This window comes from Ranitomeya variabilis, chromosome 1, assembly GCF_051348905.1.
Source record: "Ranitomeya variabilis isolate aRanVar5 chromosome 1, aRanVar5.hap1, whole genome shotgun sequence".
Lineage (NCBI taxonomy): Eukaryota > Metazoa > Chordata > Amphibia > Anura > Dendrobatidae > Ranitomeya > Ranitomeya variabilis.
In genome coordinates, this window is record NC_135232.1 from 638,461,480 (window position 1) to 638,481,055 (window position 19,576).

At 46.9% G+C, this 19,576-nt stretch overlaps 1 protein-coding gene across 6 annotated transcripts in view; it reads right to left on the reverse strand.

Moving 5' to 3' along the window:
* HEATR5A (HEAT repeat containing 5A) overlaps nucleotides 1–19,576 on the reverse strand; it is an 85,570-nt gene that overhangs the window by 49,148 nt on the left and 16,846 nt on the right. For all 6 annotated transcript variants that reach the window (XM_077261057.1, XM_077261064.1, XM_077261044.1 and 3 more), the window contains exons 8-17: nucleotides 10,613–10,768; nucleotides 10,251–10,501; nucleotides 7,838–7,949; nucleotides 4,652–4,804; nucleotides 2,542–2,641; nucleotides 2,189–2,298; nucleotides 1,919–2,082; nucleotides 1,265–1,440; nucleotides 1,082–1,187; nucleotides 31–221 (exon numbers count right to left, since the gene is read on the reverse strand). In XM_077261057.1, the coding sequence (XP_077117172.1) occupies nucleotides 31–221; nucleotides 1,082–1,187; nucleotides 1,265–1,440; nucleotides 1,919–2,082; nucleotides 2,189–2,298; nucleotides 2,542–2,641; nucleotides 4,652–4,804; nucleotides 7,838–7,949; nucleotides 10,251–10,501; nucleotides 10,613–10,768 (1,519 nt within the window). The remainder of the gene's footprint in view (nucleotides 1–30; nucleotides 222–1,081; nucleotides 1,188–1,264; nucleotides 1,441–1,918; nucleotides 2,083–2,188; nucleotides 2,299–2,541; nucleotides 2,642–4,651; nucleotides 4,805–7,837; nucleotides 7,950–10,250; nucleotides 10,502–10,612; nucleotides 10,769–19,576) is intronic.

The window sequence follows — 19,576 nt, forward strand, 5'->3', positions numbered from 1 at the left end:
GTGATATTTAAATGACCGCAAATCATATACTTGTCAAAGCTTGCTTGAGCGAGTCTAGATGTGTACAAAGGTTCAGATGCTACATGGGCCAACCGGGCCAAACATTCGACAGCAGCGCAGCGCAGCCATGGGTTTCTGCTCTCCAGTGCTCCTACAATCAGGGAAAGGCATGGTCTTCGGGTTTCTTCAGGCCCTAAATTAATGTGGTTGGAAGCCAAATGCTGCAGAAACAAGTACAATCGGATGTAAAAAAAAACAAAAAACCTCCTAATCATTAATATTAGATAATAGATATTAACGGACGCAAATGGCTAGTCTCTTACTAAGCTATCCAAACAAAAATGGGAGGAAAATGCCATTACATTATTATAGTAATGTGATTGGAATATTTTATTTTGCAATTAAAGGACTGCTAAAGTTGACTTCGCACAAAAGACATGTTTTTGAAAGCGAGCAGAAATAGTAGTAGATTTATACAAAAAGATCAACATCAATGTCTGGTGCTCATATGGTCCAACCCACTGTTGATGGCTTACATGCAGAATAGGGCCACAAGGCAAAAACTGGATGTTGGCCCTTTGCAGTCCAAGAGTTTATCATAACACACCCTTAAATGTGTAGGTGACAGAAGCAGTTTACTGACTGAGGGTGGTAGCTGCCCCCATTACCATTGGTGCAACTTGGGCCTAAAAGGTAAGTCCGTTCCAGCATGGCCAGCACCGTAGTGACATGCGATGCCTGCAGCCAAAAGGTGAGTAATATCTCTTTTTAGTCTTTTTTCTTTTTTCTTACAGGTACTTCTGCTAGATTGTGTTTCTTTTTCACTTTATGGATAATTCCTTTAAAAAAAAGTCTGCTGTTTGCAGGCAGTCACAGGAGAAGTCTACGAACTTACTATATACTATTTATACCCTAACTCAATAATCAAAGATGCAAAATACATCAGGAAACCAAAACTCTGACTGCAATAAAGTTTCATAAAAAGAAAATATTCAACATTCACTGATGGACCTGGCAATAGCATGAGGACATTCACTTTCATGAATCACAGTTAATACACGATATTTATGGGTCCACTTACTTTAAGGAAGCAGCACAAAGCAGACAAGGCCGATAACTGGACGCTCTGCTGACGGAAACCCTTTGTCTGTTTGACAGAATCCACCAACTGCTCCAATATCTGAGTTCTGAAAAAGAACAACAAGCTTCATTCCTAGATGAACTTCATGAATGAATTGTATTGTAATAACTCCCCCAATATTACCTCTGGGACTCCGGCATATTCGATAGTAAAACTCCAAAGAGTGCGGCAGCAGCTTGAATGACGGTAAAGGTTGGTGGCAGAGGAGTAGGCACAGATTCTCCTTTGGAGGGCATATGGTAGATGGAATGGGGGTCGTAATCTAAACTACCACCAGGAATTCCAGTGCTGAGGAGAAACTGGACATTACGATGATCATTATTAATGACCAAGATAAGAAACAGGTAATATTATATGTGCACTGATCAAAGGTTCCCAAAGGGAATATGGCTGATCTGGGGGAAATTACAGACAATGTGGTGTCAAAAGAGCTTAAAAGGGATTTCTGGTTTCAGAAACCCACTGTATCTAGGCACTTGGTTTTAAAGAAAAGGGCATTACTCAGTGAGCTCAGCGGCTCATGCTATATACACTGGGAAAACTGCTGAGCCCAGTAATGGTCTGCTGCGCTGCAGAGATGTCACTACTGCAGCCTGTACACAGTCACTGGAGCAGCAGCAGAAAAGCAGCCATGGACCTGGGGAGAGCAAGTAACAGATCATTTCATTATTTTTAGCATGGCCACTGCAAATTAGAAAAAAATTGAAAAAGGGAATCTGGCTTAAGTTTACATCATAAATAAATCAATATCTGGTAGAACAAGCCTACGACGATCACCTGCTCTTCTATAGCTCGGTGATCGCTCTCCTGCAGCGAGGACCCCAACAGGATCAAATCATCAGGATGACAAAGTGCTGGCAGCAAGAATACAGCTCCGCTGGGCGTGTAGTCGGGGGAGGACAGATCTGCAACCAATTCCTTCATAATTGCACAAAGGCTTCCTGATAAAAAAAGAACGAGAAAGTCACAAACATTGCGTCTAGTACAGCAACTCTAAATGCACTAGATAACGTAACACTGTCAAAGGGTAACAATAAATCCCCATACCATCATACAACTTGGGGGGCATCAAAATTAGCAACTGGTAAAGCCTTTGTCTGTACAACACAGAGCACGCCTTTAGAGAGTTTCCATATAATTTCTGTAGATTGGGTAATCTAGAAAGGAACAAAGTTTAGGAAAAACAAGAGAAAATACAGTTGCACATTAACAAATAATAGAGGGGGTGTCGAAAAGGAGCATAAGTAAGATTAGAATAATAAGGGCAAATGACAACTAAAAAAGCACTGTACGTCTGTGGTAATAGGAGTTCTAATTAATATCAGAGGCAGAAAAGGCGTACGGTTAATGAAAGTTTCTTAGATGAAGGGGCGTGGACCATTTGTTCTTTTATCACTTACTGGGCAAGCAAAGCAATGGCAAAAGGAAGAGGAGGAAGGAGCCGAAGTAAAACCTCTTCTGTGACGAAATCCCCGCAGTGTAACATAAAGCTCTGAATAGCTGTGGAAAAAGGGAAGACAGAAATCACAAGCAAAAAAAAAATTTCTTTTACAATATATTGGTAACACAAAGGTCCAATTTCCCTTATAACGGCAATGCTTCTATGGGGGAATAGCTCTCCAATAAGATGCTACAAAGAAGAAGCGTGAGGAGTCCCCACAGCTCCAGACTTTGCACCTTCCATCTAGAACATATTGCTTTATGAGAAACAATAAGCATACTGAATATAAGCTTTCGCACGGGCGATGGAAGTTATCCTGTGCTTCTGGATAAATGACAAGCCACGATAGAATATAGAATGGTGGTCTTATGTCAACTCATTTCAGTCACCCAGACTCCTTCTTCAGAACAACCATATACCGTATATACTCGAGTATAAGCCGACCCGAGTATAAGCCGACCCCAATAATTTTGCCACAAAAAATTGGGAAAACTTAATGACTCGAGTATAAGTCTAGGGTGGGAAATGTTGAAGCTACCGGTAAATGTCAAAAGTAAAAATAGATACTAATAAAGGTAAAATTAATTGAGACATCAGTAGGTTAAGTGTTTTTGAATATCCATATTGAATCAGGAGCCCCATATAATGCTCCATACAGTTTATGATGGCCCCATAAGATGCTCCATATTAAAATATGCCCCATATAATCCTGCATAAAGGTTAATAATGGCCCCATAAGATGCTCCATTCAGACATTTGCCCCATATAGTGCTGCACAAACGTTATGGCCCCATAAGATTCTCCATTCAGACATTTGCCCCATATAATGCTGCACAAACGTTAATTATGGCCCCATAAGATGCTCCATAAAGATATTTGCCCCATGTAAAGCTGGACAAACGCTGATTATGGCCCCATAAGATGCTCCATACAGACACTTGCCCCATATAATGCTGCACAAACGTTGATTATGGCCCCATACAGACTCTTGCCCCATATAGTGCTGCACAAACGTTATGTCCCCATAAGATGCTCCATAAAGATAGTTGCCCCATATAGTGCTGCACAAACGTATGGCCCCATAAGATGCTCCATACAGACACCTGCCCAATTTGCTGTTGCTGCGATTAAAAAAAAATAAAAAAAATCACATACTCCCCTCTCGTCGCTCAGGCCCCCGGCACTTTCAATATTCACCTTTCCTCGTTCCGCTCCATCTTCAGCGTCTTCTGCACTGACGTTCAGGCAGAGGGCTCGCACTAACCACATCACCGCGCCCTCTGACCTGAGCGTCACTGCAGAAGACGCTGAAGACGGAGCGGCGCCTGGAACGAGGAGAGGTGACTATCGAGCAGCGCAGCGCTCCCCTCCCCATTATACTCACCTGCTCCTGGCGCGGTGCAGTCGCTGCTTCCCCGGCAGCTTCTTTCTGTACGGAGCGGTCACCGTTACCGCTCATTACAGTAATGAATATGCGGCTCCACCCCTATGGGAGGTGGAGCCGCATATTCATTACTGTAATGAGCTGTACCATGTGACCGCTCAGTACAGGAAGAAGCTGGGGCACCGGGGAGCCAGGGACCTGCAGGGACCGCGCCAGGAGCAGGTGAGTATAATTAGACAGCCCCCGCTCCCCCTCTCCTGCCGACCCCTGGGCATGACTCGAGTATAAGACGAGAGGGGGACTTTCAGCCCCAAAAAATGGGCTGAAAATCTCGGCTTATACTCGAGTATATACGGTAAATAAATGTATTGTTTTGCTTTTATTGAGAGACCACCTGGTGTGACTGGCCAAATGTCCAAACTATGCAAACCCTCAGAAGTAAAACGAACGAAAGAAAGTTATTTGACCATCAGTGTTTCGTGAGAACTTGCTGCCGCACCATTAAGCTGGTCTCACATATCTAAGTCTAATAATTCATGTGTGGACCGGGATTTCTTATAGGCATATATGAGACTGTTGGGATTAGGTCAGGAGATCCGCAGATGGTCCAAAAATCGCAGTCTGTACGTGTGATGGCGGACTTACACAGACGGTGGTCTTATAGTTACGATATTGAAATACTTACCACTCATAGCACCTGCTCGTCCTTCTAAAGTTACTTGCCAGGTGAAGGAGTCTCCTCTACTGCGCTCCATGTCCAGGTCCTTAGGGTTTTGTGGGAAGACACTCTGCCAGAGCAGTAAAAGTCGTCCCAAATGAGGTTGGACCATTGCAGGGCCTGCAGGGTTGGTGAACATTACAGGTAAGATTAAACATATCCTAGCAGTGGCAAAGATAAAGCACTGCAAAAACCTTAGCTAGAACACATCAGTTTTATGTTGCACATATGCCTTAGGTTTTGTAGTAGCTAAACGACGGTTTTCAATAACAAAGAGTTTCAGGAAAACATTCTGTAGAAACATGGGTAGACCCATTTGGACTGGCTGATCACGACCTATGTGCAAGCTCATAAGCGGGCATTAACAGGCCGCTTATGGCCCATTTAATAGCACCATTAATCGTCAAATGAGTGTCAATCGTTCTATGCACAGAGAATATTGGACAGAACAGGTCAGAAAATGACCCCCGATCAGCTTGTCTATATAGCCATCATAAAGACCCTCAAAATGACTTTGAACACGATAATATGATTATTCTGTGTGCATAGATATCATCGGCAGGAAACCTTGTGATAATTTGTTGCCACTAACTACTATCTTTAAGCCGGCTTAAAAATTGTCACACAAGACTAACAAGTGTTTTACTTGTTTATCAGACGATTTGTTTAGCTGGGCAGAAAGTTGGTTAAGAGAGTTCCTACAAAACCTTTTTCTGCGATTATTGGCTCATCTAAACAATTATGGTAGTTACGGTATCATTTATCTTTCCCTTGTAGATTGCAAAGCATTCTCTCCAGGCTAGAGTCTATCATTACTATACTTGCTATATATATTTCTTTATGTTATGAATTAAAACCTCTGGATTTTTGTATGTAAGGTAATCAGGGCCAGTTTTAGACAAAGAGGGGCCCTAGGCAAAAGTTTAAAGTGGGGCCCCAAATGCTCACATATTGCACTCATATGCTCACATATTGTTTTTTTATACCGGCTGAGGAAGAATGATGGACAAAGACAGTACTCGATACAGTGTATTGCACTGCCCATGGTCCTTCATAGAGAATACTGCAGCCTCCCTCAGAGTGCACTGCAGCCCCACACACACAGTATAATGCAAACCCTGCAGAGTATAATGAAGCCCCCGCAGAGTATAAAGCAGCCCCGGCATAGTAAAATGCAGACACACACACACACATTGTAATGCAGCCCCCTCAGAGTATATTGTAGTGCGCTCAGAGCATAATGCACCTCCCCCAGAGTATAATGCAGCCACCAGAAAATAATGCAGCCCCCCAGAGTATAATGCAGCCCCCATAACGTATAATGCAGCCTCCCAGGGTATAATGCAGCTCCAGAGTATAATGCAGCCCCCCAGAGTATAATGCAGCTCCCCAGAGTATAATGCAGCCCCATAGAGTATAATGCAGCCCCCTCAGAGTATAGTCCAGGCCCACACACAGGATAAAGCAACTCCCTCAAAATATAATGCAGACACACGCACACTATAATTCAGCCCCCCACAATCGCACACAATATAATGCAGCCCCCCCACACACAGCATAATGCAGCCTCCCCCCACACACACACACACAGTATAATGTAGACCCCCACCACAGATACACTGTATAATGCAAATCACCACACACACAGTATAATGCAGCCCCCCACCACACAGCATAATGCAGCCGTCACCACACACGCAGTATAAAGCAGACTCCCACCACACACATAATATAATGCAGCCCCCCACCACACAGTATAATGCAGCACCTCACCAAACAAACAGTAAAATGCAGTTCCCACCACACACACAGTATAATGTAGCCCCCACCACACGCAGTGTAATGCAGCCCCCTACCACACACACAGCATAATGCAGCCCCCCACCCACACAGTCACAGTATAATTCAGGCCCACACACACAGGATAAAGCAATCCCCTCAAAGTATAATGCATACACTCACACACTATAATTCAGCCCCCCACCCCACAAACACACAGTAAAATGCAGCCCCCCCACACACAGTATAATGCCCCCCACCACACACACAGTATAATGCAGCTCCCACCACACACACACACACAGTATAATGCAGCTCCCACCACACACACACACACACATCGTATAATGCTGCCCCCACCACACACACAGAGTATAATGCGGCCCCGCCAGAGTATAATGCAGCTCCCTCCGGCACACACATAGTATAATGCAGCCCCCCCACACAAACAGACACAGTATAATGCAGGCCCACACACACAGGATAAAGCAATCCCCTCAAAGTATAATGCATACACTCACACTATAATTCAGCCCCCCACCCCACAAACACACAGTAAAATGCAGCCCCCCCCCACACAGTATAATGCCCCCCACCACACACACACAGTATAATGCAGCTCCCACCACTCACTCCATATAATGCTGCCCCCACCACACACAGAGTATAATGCAGCCCCCCCACACACACAGTATAATGCAGCCCCCCCACACACACACACACAGTATAGTGCAGCCCCTCACACACACACACTATAATGCATAGACACACACACACATATTAATGCAGAGATACTCACTACTTGCCTCACCCCGTTCCCCACGCTGCTCCAGGCTGTGCTCCGGTCTCATCAGCTCCACTGCTGGCACAGCGTGGCGCATGACGAATTGACGTCATCGGCGCAGGTTGAGACACAAGCAGAGGGGGAATGATAGAAGAGGGAGCATCGACTGATGCTCTCTCCTCCATCACTGCTTTCAACTGTATCGGCATCTATGACGACAATAATTTGAATGTGTGATGAGGGGCAAGGGCAGCGCGGGGCCCCATAGCGGCCGCGTGGTGTGCCGCTATTAGCGGCAAGCCACTGTGGCTGGGGGCTCCTGGGAGAGCGGGGGCCCTGGGCAGCTGCCTGGTCTTCCTGCCCCTAACACCGTTCCTGAAGGTAATGATGCTATACGAAAAACAGAAGAAAAAAAAGAAAAAAGCAAATGAGACCAAAAGCAGAAAACTAAATTCATAAGCCATGCTGTAATGTAAGCAACGGCATAGTCAGACCCAAATAGGAGTTCTCACTCTGTAAATGGGGTGCCTTGTCTCCTATGCAATAAATTATTACAACTTCGTTTTCGTTTTGTAATAAAGTAGTCTTACCCATTGTCATTAGGGAGGAGATGAGGAGCCAGCCTGCCTGTACCCTGTGCATAGAAAGTCGGCTGTTTTGGTTTGCAGAGCAGAGCAGGTCTTCCGCCAAGTTCATGATTACCTGAAACAACCATGATGAGACAGCTCGATGTGATTTTGCCATGCGATGCCTACCAGTAAGCAGTGCACTACATTTTTAAACTTTAAAAGGGGTATTCCCATCATCAATATCCTACCCCAATATGTTGTCGGTGTTATAGTGATAATATTAGCAAATACAAATGTAGTATAGCTCTTCTGATTCGCTATGTCCCTTACCCCATGTGCAGGGCATTGCTGTAGCTTAGGTATCCATGGTTACGACTATTAATACTAACTATATGAGTGGTCATAACCATGTATACGTAAGCTGCCAAAATGCCCTGCACATAGGGTAAGCGACATAGTGAATCAGAAGAACTATACTACATTTCTAATTGGAGGTATTTGCTAAGAGTATTAATATTACACCTAGTATATATTGGGATAGGGATCTTGAAGATGTGGATACCCTTTTAAATCTGTGCATAGAAGCAACTGAAGTGGCTTCTGCAAGTCTAAAAAGTTAGACTCCTGATATTCATTAAATTATAACATTTAATACCCTTTTTAACAATGATCAAGAAAATAGAACGATATATGGATCCACACGGGGTGCAGCTATTAACACATAATACTGTGAAGCATAACGAATAACCAACACCAAATCAACATTTAGTCGAGGCAACTTATCAGAAATTTCAACTTTCTTAAAGGGAACCTGTCACCCCCCCACAGGCTGTTTTAACTAAAAGAGCCACCTTGTGCCGCACTAATGCTACATTCTGCCAAGGTGACTCTTTTAGTTCAGGTCCCTTCCATCGCTGAAAGAATCATTTTTATAATTTGTCCCTCATACCTCTAGTTTGTCAGGGGGGCATGTCTTTCCCCCCTGACACAGACGCCTCACAGCCATCAGTCATTTCCTCCTTTCTTCTGGGCGCCGCCTCCTCAGCGTTCAGTCATTTACCCGGCACCTGCACTGTTATCTTTTTTTCTTAGTCATGCGCAGTTAGCACTGCCCGTCCATTGACATCACTTGATGTCTTATTGCGCCTGCGTGGACGCACGGCCCAAGATCCCGCCCCGCAGTCTCTTCTGATTTATTCACACTGTGGGGCTGGGAATCTTGGGCATGCGCAGTACTTCTCTGCGGCTCTCCCTCCGCGTCTTTTCTACTGTGCAGCATCATAGTAATCTGACGATTCGTAAAACGCTGCACAGTAGGAAAGAGGCGGAGGGAGAGCCGCAGAGAAGTACTGTGCATGCCCAAGATTCCCAGCCCCACAGTGTGAATAAATCAGAAGAGACTGCGGGGCGGGATCTCGGGCCGCGCGTCCACACAGGCGCAATACGGAAAACCACCTATGCCAAGCATGGTATCCATCCACAGACAGCTGTTTCGGGGGGTTTGCCCCTCATCAGTGTGGAGTAGGAATCTGGCTATTAGGAGCAGTGCCTAGTAAAAGGCTGTAAAGGCACAGATGATTGGCCTCGGGGAGACCAAAACATCCAACACCGCGGAGACACCATCACGTGTTTTTCCTTTATTGGATGCTGCCCTGTCTGTGGATGGATACCATGCTTGGCATAGGTGGTTTTCCTGTATTGGATGTTTTCCTTTATTGGATGCTGCCCTTCCCGTGGTTGTTCCTTCCCGGGGAAAGGTCTGGCTATTCACTGCTTGCGTTGAGAAACACGTGATGGTGTCTCTGCAGCTATCCTACATGCGTTTGCATATTTCCCATAAGGGATGGGGGCAGTGTTCTGGATCACTGCGTTGAGAAACACGTGATGGTGTCTCCGCGGTGTTGGATGTTTTGGTCTCCCCGAGGCCAATCATCTGTGCCTTTACACACAAACGCAATAAGACATCAAGTGATGTCAATGGACGGGCAGCGCTAACTGCGCATGACCAAGGACTAAGATTACAGCGCAGGCGCCAGGTAAATAACTGATCGCTGAGAAGATGGTGCCCAGAAGAAATGAGGAAATGACTGATGGCTGTAAGGCGTCTGTGTCAGGGGGGAAAGACATGCTACCCTGACAAACTAGAGGTATGAGGGACAAATTATAGAAACGATTCTTTCAGCGGTGGAAGGGACCCGAACTAAGGTGCACAAGGTGGCTCTTTTAGTTAAAAAGCCTGGGGGGGGTGACAGGTTCCCTTTAATCTGCCATGCCTTTCTTATTGATATGTCGGTTGCACAACAGACCCCTTTGCACGAAACATTGGCATAGGACTGCAGCTATTGTGTGTAGCCTCAAGCAAACCTATGGCCTATAAATAAATACTGCTTAGATGTTCTTGGTGGCAATCACAGTTTTGGCAAGCGATACATACCTTTCCTTTTCCCTGTGGCACACCAAGTGGACAGAGTCTTATGGAGCCAAGCAGGCCAGCCACTGCCAGGCTGTACCCACTAACGGCCTCATGAGAAGATTTCAGTGCTACCAGGCGGTCTGTACAACGATCTAAAAGAGGAGCTGCTAGAGAAGGCAGAGACACAACCATACAGCGAAGGCACCAAGCTGAAGCTAAGCGGGCACTTAGACTAGGGTGGAGAACTACAGAGATCACAGTGTCCAGGACCCCTAAAAGACAAAGAGAAACCAGCAATGAAGAAATCTGGTGTTAGTCTTGTAACTGCATCCAAAGGAAAACAGGACGACAAGCACCAAATTAGCTGACAACACAAGGATTACCAGGGCTGGAGTCTCGCAGCAAAGGAGCAGCGATGGTACCCAGTCCTAAGACAAGATCCCCAAGCTCCTGCAGGGCACAGACCAAGGCATGCTGGCTGGCAGTAATGTCAGCAGGACAGGATCGGGCCTCCACGTTACCGTCACATAACACAGCATCTAATGAGAAATAAAACAGCATGGGTAGCTTGCAATAAAAGGGATAGAGGTTACCAAGCAAGCAACCTGAAATTATGACATTGCAAACAGAAATACAATACTGAATAACCCTTTCAGAATGATTTAATAATTATGTACTTCCTTCACAAACGTTATAATAAAAATGCAAGCACTAATGTCCAGTACCTCATATACAGAAGATTGCAGAATTGACACCAACACTATTATATGTGTTGCAAGGGTGCAGTTCACAATGAATTCTGCAAATCGGATTTACCATATTTTTCAGACTATAAGACGCACTGGGACCATAAGAAGCACTTAGGTTTTAGAGCAGGAAATTAGGAAAAACCAAAAAAATTGAAGCAACAAATGGGGTAAATTCTGTACTTCATATCCCATATTCTGGTATGTATGATCCCCTCATCCCCATCCTGGCATGCAGGGCCCCCTCATCCCCATCCTGGCATGCATGTCCACCCTCATCCCCATCCTGGCATGCATGGCCCCCTCATCCCCATCCTGGCATGCATAGCACCCTCATCCCCATCCTGGTATGCATGGCACCTTCATCCCTATCCTGGTATGCATGGCACCCTCATCCCCATATCCTGGTATACAGGGCCCCCGATGTCTTTCCTGGTATGCAGGGCCCATCCTTATCCTGGTACGCATGGCCCCCTCAACCCTATCCTGGTATGTATGGCCCTCTCATCCCCATCCTGGAATGCATGGCCCCTTCATCCCTATACTGGTGTGCATGGCCCAATCACCCTATCCTGGTATGCATGGCACCCTCATCCCCATATCCTGGTATGAAGGGCCCCCATCTCTGTCCTGGAATGCAGGGCCCCATCCTTATCCTGATATGCATGGCCCCCTCATCCCTATCCTGGTATGCATGGTCCCCTCATCCCCATCCTGGTATGCATGGCCCAATCACCCTATCCTGGTATGCATGGCACCCTCATCCCCATATCCTGGTATGCAGGGCCCCCCATCTCTTTCCTGGTATGCAGGGCCCATCCTTATCCTGGTATGCATGGCCCCCTCAACCCTATCCTGGTATGTATGGCCCCCTCATCCCCATCCTGGAATGCATGGCCCCTTCACCCCTATCCTGGTGTGCATGGCCCAATCACCCTATCCTGGTATGCATGGCCCCCTCATCTCCATATCCTGGTATGCAGGGCCCCCATCTCTGTCCTGGAATGCAGGGCCCCATCCTTATCCTGATATGCATGGCCCCCTCATCCCTATCCTGGTATGCATGGTCCCCTCATCCCTATCCTGGTATGCATGGCCCATTCACCCTATCCTGGTATGCAGGGCCCCCATCTCTGTCCTGATATGCATGGCCCCCTCATCCCTATCCTGGTATGCATGGCCCCCTCATCCCTATCCTGGTATGCATGGCCCCCTCATCCCTATCCTGGTATGCATGGCCCCCTCATCCCTATCCTGGTATGCATGGCCCCCTCATCCCTATCCTGGTATGCATGGCCCCCTCATCCCTATCCTGGTATGCATGGCCCCCTCATCCCTATCCTGGTATGCATGGCCCTCTCATCCCTATCCTGGTATGCATGGCCCCCTCATCCCTATCCTGGTATGCATGGCCCCCCTCATCCCTATCCTGGTATGCATGGCCCCCTCATCCCTATCCTTGTATGCATGGCCCCCTCATCCCTATCCTGGTATGCATGGCCCCCCTCATCCCTATCCTGGTATGCATGGCCCCCCTCATCCCTATCCTGGTATGCATGGCCCCCCTCATCCCTATCCTGGTATGCATGGCCCCCCTCATCCCTATCCTGGTATGCATGGCCCCCCTCATCCCTATCCTTGTATGCATGGCCCCCCTCATCCCTATCCTGGTATGCATGGCCCCCTCATCCCTATCCTGGTATGCATGGCCCCCCTCATCCCTATCCTGGTATGCATGGCCCCCCTCATCCCTATCCTGGTATGCATGGCCCCCCTCATCCCTATCCTGGTATGCATGGCCCCCTCATCCCTATCCTTGTATGCATGGCCCCCCTCATCCCTATCCTTGTATGCATGGCCCCATCAGAAAAACGTTAAAAAAAAAACAATTACACTTACCTTCCTGCGCTCACTCGCAGCGTCTTGTTCTGATGCCAGCAGCTGCTTTATGCATGTAAGTAGCGCATGGCAGTGACATCATGCGCTGCTTACAAGCCGAGGACGGCTGTCGGAATACTCACTGCTCTACACACTGGGACTATGGGCGTGGAGGGCAAAGAGAATTCATTGCTCTTTAGTAGCGAGCAGTGTCAGCCGCAGGCTTCCTGCAGCTGCTGGGAAATCACAAGTGCCGAGACTAAAGGGAATGAATATTCACTGCATTCCACGCCCAGGACGAAGATGGGGGCCAATCATACCAGGATAAGCATGGGGCCCTGCATACCAGGATGCTAATAAAGAAAAATGAATATTCACTGCCCTCCACGCCCAAGGGCGTGGAATGCCATGAATATTCATTTCTCTTTAGTAGCGGACACAGGAGTTATCCACAGCCGTCGGCTCCTGCCTCTCCGCCACCACAGACAGAGCAGGTATATCCGGACTATAAGACATTTTTGGAGGAAAAATATGGTACATGTTGCCAATTTAGAAATCCACATCTCCTGTCAATTTAGATGCCAAAAATATTGCCAAAATATAAGGTGGTCTGTTAATTCACATCCATGTCACTGCTACTGAAATTTGCAGATTATCCCCTGAGATATCTGCTCTGTCCTGCAAATACACAATATGTATATAGGGTAAAATTAATATTGCTAGTTTTGGGACTTGCTTCACCCAGGGCAGATTCATGCAGTACTTGATATATATTTTGTTTTTAAAACAAAAAGGAGGAGTTGATCAATAATGCTCTTTTTTTGTACTCTACTTTTATCTACATGTTACAGTTCTGTTTGGTAGCCGTTCTCTCGATGTTTCCCCTATTGGACAGCTCCTTCTTAAAAGCTGCAGTGCCCCAAACAAAATAACTACGCATACTTATCTCTGGAACCTGCACTGTTGTGAGAGGTAGGCATTTCTATTTTATATGGGGCATTGCAGGATTTAAGAAGAGGTTTTCCATTAGTGGAAACATTGAGAAAACGGCTGCCGTTTTATGTTGTAAGCTACAAAACTGTAACATAGAAAATGTGAGATATCAAAGTAGTGTTTGTTTGTGCAGTAGGGTTTATCCTCTTTATACTCAAATGTTTTTTATTAAATATAAGAGTACAATAGAACATTTCACATTAAGGTATACATTTCCATTTTCCCCACTCTTAACCCTCCCTTACCCATCCCGCCCCCTTCCTTCCCTTTTAGACAGCTCACGCCTTCCTCTTACCATATCCTGTAGTATTATATACGTTATCCATATACAATAACTTTTATTTGTACACGAGTACACCATAAATGTATAGGTGAACCCTCCTCAGGCCTAACTTCTCGTAGCCTCCCCTAGCCTAGATCCAACCAGGGCATCCACAATTTATCGAACAGGCCCATCTTTCCTCTTTTCTGATATGCACCCTTTTCCAGAGTAATGACCTGCTTCACATATTTAAGATATTCTCCCCTCGATCCAATTTTTGGCTATGACCTTACGAGCCATGTACACTCACCGGCCACTTTATTAGGTACACCATGCTAGTAACGGGTTGGACCCCCTTTTGCCTTCAGAACTGCCTCAATTCTTCGTGGCATAGATTCAACAAGGTGCTGGAAGCATTCCTCAGAGATTTTGGTCCATATTGACATGATGGCATCACACAGTTGCCGCAGATTTGTCGGCTGCACATCCCAAAGATGCTCCATACAAGGCAGGATGGATCCATGCTTTCATGTTGTTTACGCCAAATTCTGACCCTACCATCCGAATGTCGCAGCAGAAATCGAGACTCATCAGACCAAGCAACGTTTTTCCAATCTTCTACTGTCCAATTTCGATGAGCTTGTACAAATTGTAGCCTCAGTTTCCTGTTCTTAGCTGAAAGGAGTGGTACCCGGTGTGGTCTTCTGCTGCTGTAGCCCATCTGCCTCAAAGTTCGACGCACTGTGCGTTCAGAGATGCTCTTAGGCCTACCTTGGTTGTAACGGGTGGCGATTTGAGTCACTGTTGCCTTTCTATCAGCTCGAACCAGTCTGCCCATTCTCCTCTGACCTCTGGCATCAACAAGGCATTTCCGCCCACAGAACTGCCGCTCACTGGATTGTTTTTCTTTTTCGGACCATTCTCTGTAAACCCTAGAGATGGTTGTGCGTGAAAATCCCAGTAGATCAGCAGTTTCTGAAATACTCAGACCAGCCCTTCTGGCACCAACAACCATGCCACGTTCAAAGGCACTCAAATCACCTTTCTTCCCCATACTGATGCTCGGTTTGAACTGCAGGAGATTGTCTTGACCATGTCTACATGCCTAAATGCACTGAGTTGCCGCCATGTGATTGGCTGATTAGAAATAGGGATTTTTGTGTACTTACCGTAAAATCCTTTTCTCCGAGCCATTCATTGGGGGACACAGACCATGGGTGTATGCTGCTGCCACCAGGAGGCTGACACTAAGTATTACAAAGAAAGTTAGCTCCTCCCTTGCAGTATACACCCCTCTGCTGGCTCCCAGCTAACCAGTTCGGTGCAAAAGCAGTAGGAGATCAATAACATATAAGCGTATAGCATGTCACATTATATATGAGAGTATAACATATCAAATGATAAAAACAAATACAACTAATAATAGGGAGGGAGCTGTGTCCCCCAATGAATGGCTCGGAGAAAAGGATTTTACGGTAAGTACACAAAAATCCCTATTTCTCCTTCGCCTCATTGGGGGACACAGACCATGGGACGTCCCAAAGCAGTCCCTGGGTGGGGACAACATCAGATCAGGCCGTGTAACCGCTACTTACAAGTGCGCCAAGGCGGCCTGCAAAGTCCGCCTGCCCAGACTCACATCTGAGGAAGTGTGTGAATTATAGTGCTTCAAGAATGCATGCGGACCTGAGACAGGGAGATAGGCTGACATCTAGCACGGAAGGACTCCTGGATGGTGAAAAGAATCCACCAGGCTAACGTGGCCGATGAACCCGGCTAAACCCTTCCTGTGACCATCGGGAAGCCTACTTACCATCGAGAAGCCCAAGCAAAGTGTCCAACCTTTGGAAGGACGCCGTCCTCGATACGTACCCACTTGGAGCACTCACTTCTTCCAGATTATGGAGAACCCATTCCGTTGTGTGGACTGGAGCCGAAAGATGAGAGGACGATGCCCCTGCAACAGTGGGAATACAAAACCACCTTGGCAACGAGGGAATGGGATGGCTTGAGGGCAACGATGCATAGATGGTAATAAGGAAAAAAGACTGAAAGGAACAGAGTGGGAAGCTCTGAAGACTCATCAGGATGACAAGAACGCATAGAAGAAAGGGGAGTGACGTTCCCTTATCGTAAAGTCTTTCTGGATCGAAAAAGGAGTGTACTGTAAGATCCCCAGGACCATTAAGGTCCCCCAGATCTAACGGTACGCGGTAGGGAAGAACTACAGGTGGAGACTCCCTGCGAGAAGGTCCATATTTCCAATTTTGACGAAATAAGACGGAGAAATACTAGTACCGCAAGCGAGAAAACCTGACATGGTCAGTGCGGGTCTCCCAGGATCACTGGGGGCCTTTTCCGCTTCCAAAAAGGTCTCAGACGTAGTGGAAGAGGAGTTATGGAAATTGGTACCGTGGAAGAAACGGAGTATGCACTGCGATGGACTTGGATCTTGCAGCCAAACCATGAACTGGAGTACATAGGCGTTCAGCTTGGGCGCCATCCGACCTACATCTGGAGTACTCCAGTGAAGGCAGATGTGAAGGAAGACTTCCGAGTGAAGTTCCCACTCACTTGAGGAGAAAACCCTGACGGCTGAATATGTCAGCCGCCCAGTGTTCTACTCCAGGGACATGTACTGTTGAGATCACCGAATGATAGATCTCGGCCCATCAGAGAGTGCGAGGTACCTCGGCCATGGCGCTTGACTGTGGTTACCTGCGAGATGATTGACGTATGGCACAGCCGTGGCATTATCCAAATTGAAGACGGATGGTTGACCCGCCTAAGGGCAGTAGACCTGCTGTGGGATTGGCCGTACTGTTCAGATCCCCAGAGAAATGATCGGGAGAAGAAGACGGGCATTGGTATCCCTAATAACCATTGGACCAGAAGAAGGCTCTGGATGAGGAAGGAGCTTAGAGACTACCTTTTGAAAGCCTGATTGACTTGCTGAAAACGAGCGGAGCAAAAGAAAACTACTTCCGTTTTCATCTTATTGCTCGGAACCCTCCTAGCTAATTGAATGAACCGAGGGAATGAGTGATCAAGTGCACAAGCTCCGTGTTGAAGGGCCACGACCTTGACTCGAGAGAGAGAATTACCATCCTTCTTGTGCAGGATCATCGTCAAAGAGGATCTGCTGGGCTGGGAATGAGGAAAAAACTTGTCTAAGTTTAGCTGCTAGCCCAAGAGAGAGGGTATTGCAAGTGATATAGACGACTTAGCGTAGTCCTTGTAGAGCGGCTAGAGAGTCGACTGAGTAGGGCAGGACGACCATGTTTCTAAGGTGCAGGAAGCGCATGACAACCGTCATGACCCTTGCGACCACTCTGGTGTGGTAGCCAGGCAGAAGGGCCAGGTCGTGAAAATACTGTTCGCGAATGGAAAGGCGAAGAGATTATAGTAGAGAGGAGAAATAGGTATGTGAGGGAAGAATCCCGGATGACGATGGATGCCAGAAAACAACCACGTTTCTCTGTTGAAGTAGTGGCTGAGCGGAGGAACTCCATCCGAAAAAAGAGAGGGCCCTGTCAAAGGTTGTTAGAAGTTTGGGGTCCAGAAATGGAGATACTTTTCATTCCCTCCATTTTGGAACCAAGATCCCTTAGATCTAGACTGTCCTGGCCAATGCTTCCACTGCTGGTTGAGCTTGAAGAAGAGATACGATCCCTTGCTAGTCTCCCGCTCGGAAGATTTGATTGGCCAGCTATACTGTGGAACGAAGTAGATAAGGTCTGGGACCCGGAGACTTTCATTCTCTCCCTTTGGTCAAGCAACCCATGTGGCGGCTAAGGAAGGGTAGAGCGCTAAACCCGAAACCACAGGACGGAACTAACTAGACCTGCTATCCGACCGTCTGTGGAATCTTAATTGATGATACACCGGCCAGGATACTGGTAGGAATACCGCAAGAAATTCTGCCCGGTGAGTCTGTCAAGTGACAGAATGCGGGACTGTAACCAGCAGGTCTCTGCCATCGTGCAGAGAAGAAAATAAGGAAAAAAATAAAAATAAATAAAAAATAAAAAACCTCGATCCACCATCTCTTAACAGGGAAGTGGAGAGGAATCGTCCACTTTCTTGCATCTGATACAAAGGGGGGAAAAACCTCCTTGTTGGGACGCCACAAATGTGTGCCTCAGTACATCCCCAGAATTGAGGTTTCCGAGTGGACAGGGCAGGTTGTGGCGATAGACCTGGATGCAGAAGAAGATACATGGAGGCGACACTCCGTGTGCTCGTCTGTTGAAGGTGTGGGGGGAAATCGGAGCCCTTAAAGGGACCCGTCGCCCATAAAATTCCGACCAGGTATGGTATCCTACTTAGAGGTCTTCCAGTGCATCACCGTCAAATGTTGATGGAGATTTTCTAGAACCTGTACGTTTTTCTAGAATACTTGCGGCCCCTGCTAGCCGACGGCTCCCATTGTAGGAGAGGGAGCATGTGAGTGCTCCAGAGCTCAGTTAGGGTGACCAGCTTAGGATAGATGATGTGCCCTTAAGACCAGTAAATACTGGTCATGCGCTTTTAAGGCTAGGGGTTACTGGCCATGAGCCTTTAAGACCAGGGAATACTGGTCTTGTGCCTTTTGTAAGATGAAATACTGTTCATGTGCCTTTAAAAGCAGGGCATGCTGAAATCCAGGAGATAATGGTCATGTGCCCTTAAAACCAGGGTATGCTGGTCATTTGCGTTTAAGACCAGGGCGTACTGGTCCTGAGCCTTTAAGTCCAGGGCATAATGGTCACGTGCCTTAAAGACCTGGGCATACTGGTCGTGTGCCTTTAAAAGCCAGGGCGCACTGGACATGAGCCTTTAAGACCAGGGCATACTGGTCATGTGTCTAGAAAACCAGGACGTACTAGTCATGTGCCTTTAAGACCAGGGCATACTGGATATTGCGTTTAAGACCAGGGGATACTGGTCACGTGTCTTTAAGACCAGGGCATACTGGTCATGTGCCTTGAAAACCAGGACGTACTAGTTATGTGCCTTTAAGACCAGGGCATACTGGTCATGTGCCTTGAAAACCAGGACGTACTAGTTATGTGCCTTTAAGACCAGGGCATACTGGTCATGTGCTTTTAAGACCAGGGTATACTGGACACGTGTCTTTAAGACCAGGGAATACTGGTCACGAGTCTATAAGACCAGGGCATGCTGGTCACGTGCCTTTAAGACCAGGAATACTGGTCATGAGAGGAATGTAGGAACAAGTGCCTTAAAGACCAGCAAAGCTGGTAATGTGCCTTTAAGAACAAAAAAAGCTGGTCATGCTCCTTTAAGACCAGGGATGCTGGTCATGTGTCTTTAAGACGAGGGCACACTTGCCATGTGCCTTTAAGACCAGTGCCTACTGGCCCTGTGCCTTTAAGACCAGGGCATACTGGCCTGATTAAGTACTAAGGAAAAAGAGACCGGCTTCTGGCAGAGCAGAGAATGCTGGGGATGTGACCCTTTTAAAA